This window comes from Armigeres subalbatus, chromosome 3 (assembly GCF_024139115.2).
Source record: "Armigeres subalbatus isolate Guangzhou_Male chromosome 3, GZ_Asu_2, whole genome shotgun sequence".
Lineage (NCBI taxonomy): Eukaryota > Metazoa > Arthropoda > Insecta > Diptera > Culicidae > Armigeres > Armigeres subalbatus.
This window is the reverse complement of record NC_085141.1, coordinates 267,205,603-267,222,211: the sequence shown is the minus strand read 5'-3', so window position 1 is coordinate 267,222,211 and position 16,609 is coordinate 267,205,603. Positions and strand designations below refer to the sequence as shown.

At 47.6% G+C, this 16,609-nt stretch overlaps 1 protein-coding gene across 1 annotated transcript in view; it reads left to right on the top strand.

Annotated features, from left to right (window-relative positions):
- Positions 1 to 16,032, top strand: part of LOC134222451 (2-Hydroxyacid oxidase 1-like) — a 28,135-nt gene extending 12,103 nt beyond the window's left edge. Inside the window, 2 exon segments of the mRNA XM_062701595.1 lie at positions 15,254 to 15,926; positions 15,929 to 16,032. Of these exon segments, the coding sequence (XP_062557579.1) occupies positions 15,254 to 15,926; positions 15,929 to 16,032 (777 nt within the window).
- The last annotated feature ends 577 nt before the right edge of the window (positions 16,033 to 16,609 follow it).

Genomic DNA, 16,609 nt, shown 5'->3' with positions numbered 1-16,609 from the left:
GTAGAGATTGAACAGAGCCCACTGTTAAACCTCCGCCACGTCCCCTAGGCAGATTCTGCTTGGGCTGACTGGAAACCAGTGAACTGGTTCCAGGGCCCGGTCACCTCCAGAAGGAAGCGCCGAATGGTGGTTTTCCATTGGCGCTCGGGAACATGTCCCGAGCTCCCACCTCCTATGTGTGTGTGTGTGTGTGTGTGTGCTTTTTTTTTTTTTTTTTTTTTTTTTTTTTAGAGAGATGAAGGCAAATCTGCTTACAGACACCTGAAATTATCACTCAGGGAGTGGGGTTGGCGCGGTCGGCAGAAGGCCGGCCCGCCGAACCCACTAAACCCACCCAAGTAACAGAAGGTTACTTGAGTTACCCTCTCTCCACATGCCCTGTTCCCCCCGGGACTTACTGGATGTCAATACTTCGGAGGGGGGCTGTGCTCATGCACTTCACGTGTTCAGCCTCTAGCTAGCACAGCTAGTTCGCTACATTTTCTCATCGAAGCATTTTTTATTCGGTTTGCGCGTCTCTTAATCTTTGACGCTCACTGTCTCTCTTCCTCATGCCATTCAGCACCACTGTATCTTTGAGCCATTTAGCTCTCGACGTGTTCGCAGTCTACTCGGATAGTCCCCGGCGGCGAATCTATCCTACTCCGACGGAAGTCCCCGGCGGCGAGAGCTTCCCGAAAACCGACGACCCGTGGAAGTTTATTGCGTGTCCAACACTAATGTCTCACCTAGATAGTCCGGAGGCACTTTCTCACTTCAACGGGAAACCGGTTGGGTGCCAAAGTCGGTCCAGAGATTCCGGGTGGAGCATAACGTCCGGTTCACTGGCGCTTCGACTACCCAAAACCGATTATTCGACGCGTCACGAACTACTCAGCATAGTCCCCGGCGGTGGATCTAGCCTACTCCGACTAGAAGCTTCCCGGTAGCGGAAACTCTCCCGAACGGAACTTTTGTTAACATTGAGCCGTTCGGCTCCCAGCATAGTTTCCTTGACTTTTGCTGCACTTTTTCGTTGAGCCATTTAGCTCCCAGCTAAATCGCGGGCTACTCGGATGATCCCCGGCGGCAGATCTATCCTACTCCGACAGGAGTTCCCGACGTTGAATTTCCCTCGGAACCGACGACTCGCTTCTGTGTAAGACTTGTTTTTACCACTTTTAACATTTCTGGTGTTTTCCAGATCAGCGCAGGACGGGAGGCCTTTCTTACTTCAGCGAGTGACCGGTCCGAGTGCCAAAGTCGATCCAGAGATTCCGGGTGGAGCATAGCGTCCGGTTCAATGGTGCTCCGACGACCCGAAACCAGTTCTACCAACGCGTCACGTTCTACTCGGCCTAGTCCCCGACGATGGATCTAGCCTACTCCGACTAGAGGCTCCCCGGCGGCGGAAACTCTTCGATATTAATCTTCTGTATTCTTGAGCCATTAAGCTCCCAACTGGATCGCGATTTACTCAGATAGTCCCCGGCGGCGGATCTATCCTACACCGACAAGAAGTTCCCCGACGACGGAAGCTTCCCCGTGACCGACCGACCGATTATGATCGCTTCCAGACACCCTCTGGTCTTCACGCCATTTTCGATGCAGCGATTTCATGATCTGCGTTACCACTCTTCCTATTTCGTTCCACGTATTCCCATTTTTGCACATTTCTTGCACGATGTTCTCGGGGTTTATATTACTAGCGCTGCCTACTGAGAGCACACTTCGCTCTGTCCTGACTCGAGGACAGTCGAAGAAGTCGTGCTCCAGTGTCTCCTCGCAGTTCGGGCAGGCCGGGCAAAGGGGGGGACTCTGCGTGTCCGAATCTGTGCAGATACTTCCGAAATCATCCATGGCCCGACAAGAATTGTGTCAGGAAGAAGTTGACTTCCCGTGTTTTCTGTCCACCCACAGCGACAGGTTCGGAATGAGCCGATATGTCCACCTTCCTTTCGAACTACTGTCCCAAGCCAGCTGCCACTTCCTCATCGAATCGGCTCTCGCAATCATGCGAGCACCAACCGTTCCTCGCAGTCTGTAGCACTCACAGTCCTCCTCCAATAAGATGTTTATGGGGGTCATTCCTACTATGGCACAGACCGCATCCATCGATATGGTACGGTATGCACTTGCCACTCTCATGGCCATCAGCCTATAGGTGCTATTGAGCCGAGTAAGGTTCCTTCTCGTGATTTCACCAGCCGCCCAGACAGGAGCTCCGTATCTGAGAATTGACGTAGATACGCTGGCCAGGAGTCTTCTCTTACTGCTACTAATCGCGGAACTGTTTGACATGATTCTGGTCAAAGCTGTGATCGCTTTAGTTGCCTTCTCGCAAGCATAATCAACGTGGCTATTGAAATTGAGCTGGTCGTCGATCATTACCCCGAGGTGCTTTACCTCTCGTTTTGAGGCGATGGTGGCTTCTCCGGCCGTAATCGTACTATGCTGTACTGCTTTTCGGTTGCTGATCATCATCACTTCGGTTTTGTGATGGGCCAATGCCAGCTTTTTCCCGCACATCCAGTTTTCGATTATTTCTATCGCCTGCCCTGCTCGTACTTCTGCCTCTTCTATTGTTTCACCTAATACCATGAGAGCCACGTCGTCCGCAAACCCAACGATCTTCACACCTCTTGGTAGTGTTAGCTGCAACAGCCCATCGTACATCGCGTTCCACAACGTCGGCCCCAGAATGGAGCCTTGGGGAACACCCGCTGTTATGCCTATTCTCTTCAGGCCTTCGTGTGTTTCGTAGACCAACGTCCTATTCTCGAAGTAACTCTACAGAATTCTGCACAGGTACCCTGTGTAGGGAGCTGGCTATTGCTTCCCAGCTGGCACTGTTGAACGCATTTTTCACGTCTAAGGTTACCACAGCGCAGTAACGGTTTCCTCTCCTCTTTTGCTTCTTGGCTGCTTCAGCTGCTTCGACGACTATCCGGATGGCGTCAACTGTGGACCTGCTCTTCCGAAACCCGAACTGCATGCTTGATAATCCGTTTGCACCTTCTGTGTGGATCGCCAGTCTGTTAAGGATGACTCTCTCAAGGAGTTTTCCGACCGTGTCTAGCAGGCAAATAGGCCTGTAGGCCGATGGATCTCCGGGTGGCTTACCCGGCTTCGGCAACAGTACTAACTTTTGCCGCTCCCAGCAATCGAGGAAGTTTCCTTCGTCTATGCACTTTGTAATGTGGTGCGAAACATGTCCGGGTTGACCTGGATCGCCGTTTTCAAGACCAGATTGGGGATGCCATCTAGTCCCGGAGCCTTATTAGTTTTAGGCTTTTTGCTGCCGTAACTAGTTCGAGGTTAGTGACACGGGCTTCATCTCTGCTGGTGTTGGCCTCACCATAAGGTGTGGGAGGCCAGACTGGTGCTTCGTGATACGGAAACAGTCCCTCAATAATTGCTTTGAGTTTTTCTGGCTCCTCTAGCGGTATCGCTGGGCCTTTAATCTTAGCCATAGCGACCCTGTATGCATCCCCCCATGGGTTTGCATTCGCGTTGTGGCAGAGCTCTTTCATGCAAGCTGCCTTACTGAGCCTAATTTCCTTTTTAAGAGCGGCTTTGGCCGCCCTAAACACTGGTCTGCGGTCTTCTCTCTCTACATCGCTGCGGGCTCTCTGCATCCTCCTCCTTGCTCGAAAACAGCTACGACGGAGTTCTGCGATCGTTTCATTCCACCAATAGATTTGCCTACGTGCATACCGTGGCTGTACCTTTCTCGGCATGGTTGCATCGCAGGCTCGGGTCAATGCTGCAACCAGCTCGTCTGGACTCAGATTTTGAAGATTGCGCTCGAATCGCATTGCTTCCGCAAACACATCCTTGTCAAAGGATTCTGTCTTCCACTTTCGCTCCTTGATACTGCTCTCGCGTGGTTCCGAGTGTACCCTCCCTCCGACACAATACAGGACCGCTTGATGGTCGCTATGCGTATAGTCCTCGCAGACTCTCCAGTTCGTGTTCCTTGCTAAGGCAGGACTGCAGAAGGTAACATCAATGATGGACTCTCTGCCATCCCTTCGATATGTGCTCGTCGAACCTTCATTAATCAAGTCTACATTGAGCCTGGCAAATGCTTCTAGTAGACTCCAACCTCTAGGGTTAGTGCAACGACTGCCCCACTCTACTGCCCAGGCGTTGAAGTCCCCAGCAATGACGACTGGCCTCCTGTCGATAAGTTCCTCTGCTACCTTATCCAGCATCCGGTTGAACTGATCAATCGTCCAACGTGGCGGTGCGTAGCAGCTACATATATAGATTCCGTTAACTTTGGCGATCACGAAGCCTTCAGCTGCGCGATACACAATTTCTTGGTATGGGTATCTTCCTACCGTACATATAGCGGTGGTTCCTGCTTCATCCGCTACCCAATTACCGTTTCCTGGTGGGATCCGGTATGGATCAGAGATGATTGCAACGTCGCATTTCGAATCCTCGCAGATTGCCACAGCAGGTGCTGCGCAGTATCACAGTGGTTGAGGTTAATTTGTATCACGTCCACAGCAATTTCCTTGACATCGCATGTTTGAACGCTGGACATTTTGGATCACCAGTAACGTGGTCTCTGCGCTCATCGCTTCTACAGATCTGGCATTTCGGTGGCTTTTGCAGCTTTGTGCCTTATGACCTTCTTCACCGCATCTTCTACAAAGTTTTGACCTATCAGGGCCCTTGCAGTTCCGTGCCAGGTGGCCAAACTCTTGGCACCTGAAGCACACCTCTGGTTGCTGAGAGAGGCTCAACGAACACACCGACCAACCGACTTTTATTCTGCCGATTCGCAGTGCTTTGTCAGCAGCATCTGCCGGAAGTTTTATAGCAGCGATCTGCGTGCCTGATGGACCCCTTCTTAGTCGGATTGTTATGTCAACATCGCCCAACTCGAGTTGCTCCTTCATTGCGGTAGTTACCGCAGTTACGTCCGCCGTGGTAATTTCATCCAGGTCCACACATTGGAGGCACGCTTCAGGCGTCATCGCTCTCACCTGTGCCTTATCGCCAACCACCTTCTCCGTTAGCTCCTTATATGATGAGCTCTTATTCTTGGAGTCCTTTTTCAGCTCAAAGATCATGTCACCCGCCCGTGTGCGCCTGATTCTCTGTACATCTGCGCCAAAGTCCTTCAATTCCGGAGCTGTCCTTATTGTTCGCAGGACCTCCAAATACCCTTCCTCGCTAGTCTTCACCACCAGTGCTTCGCCCTTCTTCTTCACGCTTCTTTTGGTGATTTTTGCCGCTCATCTATTTTGCTGCGGCTCTTTTTCGTCTTTTTTTGGACCACCTGGCAGGGGGTCCGTAAGTTGCCGTCACCGGCTTGGTCCGGCTGTGCGGCAACCATTTGTTTGCGTAGAGCCTCCCTTTGTTTTTTGGAGCCTCCTGGTCGCTCGTCTCCTGACGAGGATCTGTTCCTCTTAGGCACAGAGACCGGTGTGTCTTCCGGCCGCCCCAGCTTCCTTTCTCCGTTATTGCCAAGTCCCCCAGGGACCAATCCAGGTGTTTCCTGTAATGGCACCGCTGATAAAAGAACGTTTTTGGCTGTAGCCAGTTCGCTCTCGGCATTTTCTGCTCTCTGCGTCAGATTATTCCAATCTGTCATTGCTGACCCGAGGGCTTTTCGGATCTTTAACACCAGCTCTTTGATATCCTTGTGCACGTTGTGTTTCTTATCGATGAACTCGTGGAGCTCTTCTGCCCATTTCTTTGCGATAAGAACCTTCGGCTGTTGTTGGGCTATGTTCCACCCATGGCTCGTGGGCAACTGCTGTTGCGATTTGTCGCGTTGTTGCTTCTGCTCCTTTATCTGCTGATGCTCGCTTTTATGATCTTGGCTGCTCACTCTAGTGGTTTTTCGCTGTAGTACCTCTCGATGCTGTTCTTCTTCTTCTTCTTCTTCTTGGGTTTGCTGAGGCGGAGACCTCGTCAGCCCGCTTTTGGCGAACGGGTTCGCCCCACTTGCTCCTTCGTTGCTTTCTGGAATTTTATTCATGATAAAAGGGGGGTCCGGGCCGTTATCTCCACCTGCTGTAGGTAGTCGCCTGTTGTGATCCCATGGGTCCCTATGTAAACAGTGAGGTCCATGCAAGGGTTGACTCCGGTGCCTTATAGCACCGTGTTCAGAGCCGGATCGGCGTAAATCAGGAATGCTACATCTGAACCTACTACCCACCGATATTGGTGGCAGATTTTGAGCGTTACCGGAGGCCTGCCAGGTTGTTTATCGGGACGGAGGCAGTCGAACTATTAGCAGAATAGCTCGACCGTCAGCTCATAGACACCTAATCCTATCCATAAATCAAGATTCATCCGATGACGTTTGCCGTTGACCAGTATACCATAATCAGGATCTTACTGGTATCAATCCTGATGTGCCGGTTGGCACTCCTGCTGGGCTTGTGTGCTTTGAGCGGCGCACGGTCGCTTTGGTAAAGCCTGCTTACGGACTCATGCAGCTTTTTATAGAGGTTTAACAGAGCCCACTGTCAAACCCCACCACGTCCTAGGCAAGCTCTCTAAATCGCAGAGGCCGTGGGGAGAGTTCGTCAAGCCCTTGGACATAGTCCCTGCTGCCCGTGTGTGTGTGTGTGTGTGTGTGTGTGTGTGTGTGTGTGTGTGTGTGTGTGTGTGTGTGTGTGTGTGTGTGTGTGTGTGTGTGTGTGTGTGTGTGTGTGTGTGTGTGTGTGTGTGTGTGTGTGTGTGTGTGTGTGTGTGTGTGTTTTTTTTTTTTTTTATAGAGGGATGAAGGCAAATCTGCTTACAGACACCTGAAATTATCACTCAGGGAGTGGGGTTGGCGCGGTCGGCAGAAGGCCGGCCCGCCGGACCCACTAAACCCACCCAAGTAACAGAAGGTTACTTGAGTTACCCTCTCTTCACATGCCCTGTTCCCCCCGGGACTTACTGGATGTCAATACTTCGGAGGGGGGCTGTGCTCATGCACTTCACGTGTTCAGCCTCTAGCTAGCACAGCTAGTTCGCTACATTTTCTCATCGAAGCATTTTCATTCGGTTTGCGCGTCTCTTAATCTTTGACGCTCACTGTCTCTCTTCCTCATGCCATTCAGCACCACTGTATCTTTGAGCTATTTAGCTCTCGACGTGTTCGCAGTCTACTCAGATAGTCCCCGGCTGCAAATCTATCCTACTCCGACAGGAAGTCCCCGGCGGCGAGCTTCCCGAAACCGACGACCCGTGGAAGTTTATTGCGTGTCCAACACTAATGTCTCACCTAGATAGTCCGAGGCACTTTCTCACTTCAACGGGAAACCGGTTGGGTGCCAAAGTCGGTCCAGAGATTCCGGGTGGAGCATAACGTCCGGTTGACTGGCGCTTCGACTACCCAAAACCGATTATTCGACGCGTCACGAACTACTCAGCATAGTCCCCGGCGGTGGATCTAGCCTACTCCAACTAGAAGCTTCCCGGTAGCGGAAACTCTCCCGAACGGAACTTTTGTTAACATTGAGCCGTTCGGCTCCCAGCATAGTTTCCTTGACTTTTTGCTGCACTTTTTCGTTGAGCCATTTAGCTCCCAGCTAAATCGCGGGCTACTCGGATGATCCCCGGCGGCAGATCTATCCTACTCCGACAGGGAGTTCCCCGACGTTGGAATTTCCCTCGGAACCGACGACTCGCTTCTGTGTAAGACTTGTTTCTACCACTTTTAACATTTCTGATGTTTTCCAGATCAGCGCAGGACGGGAGGCCTTTCTTACTTCAGCGAGTGACCGGTCCGAGTGCCGAAGTCGATCCAGAGATTCCGGGTGGAGCATAGCGTCCGGTTCAATGGTGCTCCGACGACCCGAAACCAGTTCTACCAACGCGTCACGTTCTACTCGGCCTAGTCCCCGACGATGGTTCTAGCCTACTCCGACTAGAGGCTCCCCGGCGGCGGAAACACTTTGATATTAATCTTCTGTATTCTTGAGCCATTAAGCTCCCAACTGGATCGCGATTTACTCAGATAGTCCCCGGAGGCGGATCTATCCTACACCGACAGGAAGTTCCCCGACGACGGAAGCTTCCCCGTGACCGACCGACCGATTATGATCGCTTCCAGACACCCTCTGGTCTTCACGCCATTTTCGCTGCAGCGATTTCATGATCTGCGTTACCACTCTTCCTATTTCGTTCCACGTATTCTCATTCTTGCACATTTCTTGCACGATGTTCTCGGGGTTTATATTACTAGCGCTGCCTACTGAGAGCACACTTCGCTCTGTCCTGAATCGAGGACAGTCGAAGAACACGTGCTCCGGTGTCTCCTCGCAGTTCGGGCAGGCCGGGCAAAGGGGGGACTCTGCGTGTCCGAATCTGTGCAGATACTTCCGAAAACATCCATGGCCCGACAAGAATTGTGTCAGGAAGAAGTTCACTTCCCCGTGTTTTCTGTCCACCCACAGCGACAGGTTCGGAATGAGCCGATATGTCCACCTTCCTTTCGAACTACTGTCCCAAGCCAGCTGCCACTTCCTCATCGAATCGGCTCTCGCAATCATGCGAGCACCAACCGTTCCTCGCAGTCTGTAGCACTCACAGTCCTCCTCCAATAAGATGTTTATGGGGTCATTCCTACTATGGCACAGACCGCATCCATCGATATGGTACGGTATGCACTTGCCACTCTCATGGCCATCAGCCTATAGGTGCTATTGAGCCGAGTAAGGTTCCTTCTCGTGATTTCACCAGCCGCCCAGACAGGAGCTCCGTATCTGAGAATTGACGTAGATACGCTGGCCAGGAGTCTTCTCTTACTGCTACTAATCGCGGAACTGTTTGACATGATTCTGGTCAAAGCTGTGATCGCTTTAGTTGCCTTCTCGCAAGCATAATCAACGTGGCTATTGAAATTGAGCCGGTCGTCGATCATTACCCCGAGATGCTTTACCTCTCGTTTTGAGGCGATGGTGGCTTCTCCGGCCGTAATCGTACTATGCTGTACTGCTTTTCGGTTGCTGATCATCATCACTTCGGTTTTGTGATGGGCCAATGCCAGCTTTTTCCCGCACATCCAGTTTTCGATTATATGTGTGTGTGTGTGTGTGTGTGTGTGTGTGTGTGTGTGTGTGTGTGTGTGTGTGTGTGTGTGTGTGTGTGTGTGTGTGTGTGTGTGTGTGTGTGTGTGTGTGTGTGTGTGTGTGTGTGTGTGTGTGTGTGTGTGTGTGTGTGTGTGTGTGTTTTTTTTTGGCATAGATAAACCGACGAAGCGTCAAGTGCTGACGTTGGTTGCCAGCATATTCGATCCGTTGGGACCGGCTGCTCCAGTGATTCTCGTATAAGAGACGCTGATGAAGAAGATATGGAGTGACCAGATCGATTGGGATGAAGAATTAAGTGAAGAATTAAAAAAGTGTTGGAATTACTTCCTAAAGTGCTTGAGTGATGTGAAGAATATCCAAATTCCTCGTCAAGTAGTGGCACAAGATGCAATCGCTTTCGAACTTCATGGATTGCTTCTGTGGAGGCGTACGGAGCTTGTGTCTACATAAGATCAATTGTTCCTGGAAAGCCATATGATGTGAAACTTTTGACTGCAAAGTCGAAGATAGTGCCAAAATCGATGTTAACGATTCCGCGTCAAGAACTTTTAGCGGCGTTACTGTTATATCGTCTAGTGGTGATGGCCACGTTGAAGATCTCCTTCCAGCGTGTTATACTATGGTCGGACAATCAAATAGTCCTTGCTGGGCAAAGAAGAAACCAGAACAATTAGAAGGGTTTGTAAGAAACAGAGTGTGTGAGATTACCTCTAACGGTTCTGACTTTGAGTGGTGTTATGTGAACACTTCAAACAATCCAGCTGGCATTGTTTCACGCGAGCTTTCTGCTGAGAGTTGGCTGTTTGGTTATTTATGGTGGAATGGTACAATGTTCTTGAGAGAGGAATTTCCGATGGTCGCTGGGCAATTTATGGGAGACCTTCATCAAGCCGTTCCGATCGAGCCCCGGCATTCCAGAAGGTGGGATTAGATTTTGCTGGTCCTTTTCTAATCAAGCAAACTGCACCAGTTAAGGGATATGTTTGTGTTTTTATCTGTATGGTGGCAATAGGAATTCACCTAGAGGCTGTTGAGAATTTGACTTCGGATGCATTCCTCGCTGCACTTCATCGATTTGTGTCTCGACGCGGCATTCCGGAAGAGGTGTTTCCGGACAACGGGACCAATTTTTTTGTGCCACGAAGGAATTGCGGGAGTTGTCCAATCTGTTTAAGGAGCCAGTAACGTAAACCAAATTATATGAATTTTGTCAACCACGTGAAATCAGTTGAAAAGTGACTCCACCCAGTTCACCCCATATGGGTGGGCTGTTGGGAAGCTGGTGTAAAGAGCATGGAGGTCATATTGAAGAAAACATGTAACACCGCTTCCCTAATCATGATGGAATTTCCGACATTGCTATGCAAAATTGAAGCTCTGCTAAACTCTTGGCCAGTTTATGCTCATTAGGAAGATGCTATGGACCCGGAACCTCTCACTCCCGGTAATGTTTTGATCGATCGTCCGTTAAATGCAATACCAGAACCGACATATGAAGAAATACCAATCAATCGTTTATCCCGCTGGCAGTACGTACAGAAACTTCGAGACAACTTTTGGAAGCGTCCGGGATGGTGGTAATGATAAAAGGAGGACAACAAAGTGCTGGAATTACTTCCTGAAGTGCTTGAGTGATGTGAAGAATGTCCAAATTCCTCGTCAAGTAGTGGCACAAGGTGCAATCGCTTTCGAACTTCATGGATTGCTTCTGTGGAGGCGTACGGAGCTTGTGTCTACATAAGATCAATTGTTCCTGGAAAGCCATATGATGTGAAGCTTTTGACTGCAAAGTCGAAAATAGTGCCAAAATCGGTGTTGACGACGCATTGTACACACCATTTGTGGACAAGGGCTAGAACAAATTTGTGTTTCGTCTACAATCAAAGGTAGGAGAGTTATTTTGTGCGCAATCTACATTTCACCGGACAAAAGTCGTGATGTAGATGTAATTAATGACCATGTTTCATCCGTGAATGAGCTGTGCGAGAAATGTTCATGCTGTGTTAATCTGTGGGGATTATAACCAGCCACGCATACGATGGCGTGATCGAGCGTATATCTGAATCTATCGTCTGCTGCGTCTACCGATGAGTCCTGCAAACTGTTTGCCGAGCATTTCACATCCATATTCGCATCGAGTAAGACTTCAAAGTTGGAAATCGATGAAGCCATCCGGGATGTTCCTGTTAATATGGTGGAGCTTGGATTATTTGCCATCAATCCAGAAATGGTTTCATTAGCAGCAAAAAAACTGAAACGTTCATTCGTAGCTGGTCCAGATGGTTTTCCTGCAGTTGTAATATGCCGGTGAATTGACGCTTTAGCACAACCATTGTGTGATATTTTCGACTGTTTACTCCGCCAGGCAAAATTTCCTGGCATTTGGAAGCAGTCGTTCGTAACACCAGTCTTCAAACGCGGTGATAGCCACAATGTTACAAATTATCGAGGTATCACAAGCCTCTAGGCCGCTTCAAAATTATTTGAGATTATAATGTGCTGAGCAATAAGGAATAAGCGCAAATCGATACTGTCTACACTGATTTGAAAGCAGCTTTTGATAAAATCGACCACGAAATTCTGCTACACAAGTTATCTCACCTCGGAATATCTACGCAACTGGCATCTTGGTTGAAATCCTATCTTATGGATCGGCAACTTTGGGTGAAGATCGATGGTTATGTGTCAGCGCCTTTCACAAACAGATCTGCTGTACCGCTACTTTTCGTTCTTTTCTTCAATGATGCTGATTTGGGTCTTGGTGAATGTTTCAAACTTGTGTGCGCCGATGATATGAAGCTTTACATTGTTGTACGAACGTTGGATGATTGCCAGGCTCTACAAGTATCGTTAACTCTATTTGCCGACTGGTGCCGTAGGAATAAACTGACTGTCAGCGTGGAAAAATGCCAAGTGATAACATTTCACCGTACCGCATCTCCAATATTGTTCGACTATCATATTAATGGCAAAATTATTGACAGGGTCTCAAGTGTGACTATCCTTGGAATCATGCTGGACTCAAGAATGACTTTTGATTTGCACCGTTCAGCGATAATTTCGAAGGCAACAAGGCAGCTAGGCTTCATTTCTAAGGTTGCGAAGGATTTCTCTGATCCACACTGCTGGAAATCATTGTACTGTGTACTCGTCCGTCCAATTTTGGAAACTGTGTCTGTTGTTTGGCACCCCCATCAGGTCACGTGGTGCTTAAGACTCGAGCGAATACAAAGGAGATTCATACGATTAGCGCTAAAATCTTTGCCGTGGAGTGATCCTGAAAACTTGCTGCCGTATCCGGATAGATGTCGATTTGTCGATTGCTAGGTTTACACACGCTGGAAAACCGACGAAAAATACAGCAATCTTTGTTTGTTGCTAAACTATTAGCTGCTGAAACTGATGCCCGATCTTCTATCCATGATGTACTTCCGTGTACCGAATAGATCACTGCGGAATACTACTTTACTACAACCACGCTACCATCGAACGGTGTTTGGATACAATGAACCATTCTCAGCATGTATTCGCGCATTCACGGCTATCGAAGATTTATTCGATTTCAACGAGCCAACTACACGTATCGTAAATCGGGTTGAACGTTTGTTAAACAAGTAATAAGTTTTATTTCTTTATTTTATTTTTATTTCTATTAAGGTCACTCCTGACAGAATCCAAGTTTGAAAGTGCTCGCGTTTTCGGGGGCACACCACTCGATACGGAAGCAACGCACAACTGTCATTTTTATTTTTTCACGCATGCTGCGACGCAGCAAAGCTGAATCAACAAAATGACAGTTGTCCGCCGCCTCCGTATCGAGTGGTGTGCTCCCGAAAACGCGAGCACTTTGAAACTTGGATTCTGTCAGGAATGACCTTAAGACTTAAGACCTTAAATACATACAAATACAAATACAAAGAGCTGTTGTTGTTTGAGCCTGTTTGAGCTATGAATGACCCGCTCACTTCGATTTGTTTGACAGCACGGATGAGGGAGCTTTTTCTTCTTTTTTTTTACAGACAGGCAGATATCATTACTAACTAATCTTATTTCTAAACATACATTTTGATAAATTAAAATCGAAATTAAAAGAGACTTCATTGAAACGTCGACAACAGACATCTAACGGATTATTCTGCCCAAATAGAGTGCGATGCATAGGTAAACGAAGAAAATCGGTTTGGCGAGTCGTTCTGGCGGGGACGTTCAGATTAATGCTGTTCAAAAGCATCGGACAATCTACGTTGTCACACAGTATGTCAAACAAGAACAGGCGTTGTAGCAATGTTCTCCTGCTAGTCAAAGTCGGCAAATTAACAAGAATGCAGCTTTTCGTCGAACAGGATCATTCCACGGCAGCAAGCGAAGGGCAAATCGAATACAGTTGCGTTGTATTCGTTCCATTCACTCGATTTGCACCGCGGGTCCCGCACCTTTGGAAGCATCAATTCCTTGAAGCTTGAGTTGTACATCCTCGACAGAAAAGTAAAAATGTGGCACGTTCAGATCATATTGGGGCAAACTATTCAAGTACGCATCCGACGAAGGGGATCGATTATTACTTAGCACTCTTCGAAAGAACGACGAGAACAAATTTGTCGAATCAGATGGGGTTTCAGCTGGAATATCGTTATAATGCACACGTTGAGGAATTCCGTTGCTCCGCTTTCGGCCAGAATGATTTGGGATCCTGCTTAATATTCTCTTCAGTGCGATGAATGTAGTATCTCAAGCATTGCGCATGTAAAGAATTATATTCGCTTTCTATGACACGGCTCAACTTTTTGCTGTTCATTCCTCGAACGCAAGTATTTTTTTCCGGGCCTTGCGTAGACGATTTCGAAGATGTTGAAGCTCGTTGTTCCACCACGGCTGCCTTTTACTCAAAGCTCGACGACCTTTTTTCAGCGGAACAGCATTTCGAAGAATTTCATATATTCGATGATATAAATTATCAACCGCGTTGTTGATGCTGCAGCCCGTCAGATAATCTTCCCAGCGAGGTACCCGTCCTTCAGATAATCTTCCCTACAAGGTACCACGTACAGGGTAATCTCCCGAGTTCTGTTTAGAAGATTGCGTTCGTTTGCGGAGTCTTTTATCGGTGAATACCAAACCGGTTTTCGAGAAGGGAAGGGAACTTTGCAGGAAGGAGAATTTTAGCGCATGAAGCAGGGAGAAAAAGTTTTGTGTGCGATCAGTTAGCATACAGCCACATACAGTGTCACGTCAGGAGCAAAAAGATTTAATTAAATTTTCAATAGATTTTTTTCGAAATACCCATATGGAATTTTATCCGAATTGAATGTTTTGCTGTAATGGTTATTAGATCGAAATTGATATGCGGTCGAACTGTTAGTTTGGTCGAAAAAAACATGTTTCCTTAACGGATCGTTTGGCCGAAATGGTTATTTTTTGCAGAAAATGTTATTTGCTAAAATTGTCGACCCATTCGGCCAAACGGGCCTATTTGCTAAAAGGCATTTTCGGTCGAATGATCTATTTGATGAATTTGTGTTCAGCCTAACGAATTTTTCGGCCAAAGGATTAGTTTGTCCAAAATGGTCGTTTGACTCTCTCCCCGTGAAACGCAATATAATCAAACTCACGCGTCTTTAAATTACTTGGCAAACAGTCTATTTTTTCTAGTTGGGCGTATTTTAGCTGTGACTATAAGCTCTTATACCAGCGCTGGTTTTATTTTCACGTTGCGATGATGCGCTGGGAGTTGGATAATGATTATGTCTTCTTCTTCCTATTGGCATTACATCCCCACACTGGGACATAGCCGCTTCGCAGCTTAGTGTTCATTAAGCACTTCCACAGTTATTAACTGCGAGGTTTCTAAGCCAAGTTACCATTTTTGCATTCGTATATCATGAGGCTAACACTATGATACTTTCATGCCCAGGGAAGTCGAGACCATTTCCAATCCGAAAATTGTCTAGACCGGCACCGGGAATCGAACCCAGCCACCCTCAGCATGGTCTTGCTTTGTAGCCGCGCGTTTTACCGCACGGCCAAGGAGAGCATGATTATATGTAATTTCCAATGTATTCATTTATTCCTTCTGATTCTTCGCCTATATATAGCTCTATATATGTGGACAAAGAATCAGAAGGAATACATTTTGGCTGTTATGCACTTTTCAAATGTTGGTCTAGAACTAATGATCCATAATAAACCATCAATAAAATTAATCTTTTTCAATTTATTTTACACAGATAGAAGTTCTCCCGGAAATAGTCGAAGCTGTTGGGAATCGCCTCACGGTAATGCACGATGGTGGTATAACGCAGGGCTCCGATGTCTTCAAAGCTTTGGCGTTGGGTGCCAAGCTGGTATTCGTTGGACGAGCTGCCTTATGGGGCCTAGCAGTGAGTGGACAGCACGGTGTAGAAGATGTTCTGGATTTGCTTCGGCTAGAGCTGGACTCTGCCATGGCAATAGCCGGCTGCAAAACCACGAAACACATTACCGAAAATCGTGTACGATACGAATCCGAATATCTGATGCCGCGGTTGCGGATTCTGGAGCGACTCGAAAATAATTTCGATGATGAGGAAAATGAGGTGCCGCACGTTGAGATACACGACGTCAAAAATGGAGAGGATCCACAGCCGGTTGATCGAGCCGTGGAAGTACTGATACCGACTGGCGAAGATGGTTTGGCAAAGTTCCCGATAGGAAACGATGGCGTGGACGATTGTGGAAAGACCTCTAGTCCGTGGTGCAAGACAGTAAATAGTGAGGCGGTGGTAGAAGTGGTACGAGCGCCACCGAGAGTTACAAGGGAAGTTCGCGTTGTTCCGGAGGTTGTAAAAGTGATCAACAGAAATATAAAAGCAGACATAGCACGTCGAGATTATCTGAAGAATCGTTACTCCAGTAGAAAGGCTGCATCGTTGCACAATTTACCCAGTATTGCAAAACCAACAGAAGATTGCCGGTGCATTATGTAGCAACCAATAAAAAGTATTATTTTAGATTGTATTATTTGTAAGGAATGATAAGTTGATGTTGTTCAAATAGGAAAGATAAATCACAGCCGTGTATATATATATTTATTTTTTTGAGCTGCACATTTCAATGTTTTCAAAGCATTGATTATCCACTTGTGAGCAGCGCACATGTACCAATGCGATATACTAATATTAAACTAGCCCTCCTAATCGCCAGTACGTCTAGCCTCCACGTTAAAGTGCAAATACTATGTGCTTCGTCGTCTTCTCGACGTTCTCACATTTCAGGAACAACTTTTAAGTAGCATGCGTGAACAAGTGCAGGTAGCTAAAGCATAAATGGCCCGACAGGAACTTGCCAGGTAAAAATATACTTCGCCATGCTGTCTGTTTACCCAAGTCGATAAATTTGGAATAAGCTGAACAGTCCGACTTCCTCTCCAAGTACTGTTCCATTCCTGCTACTTCGCCAAAGAACAGATTTTCAAATGGGTTACATCCCTTCCGGCGATAATGCATACTGCTTCCGACAACATCGTTCTGTAGACGTGACTGTTGAAGCTCAAACGGTCATAATCACTGCCAGGTAGTACTGCAATTTCTCATTTTTAATAAAAG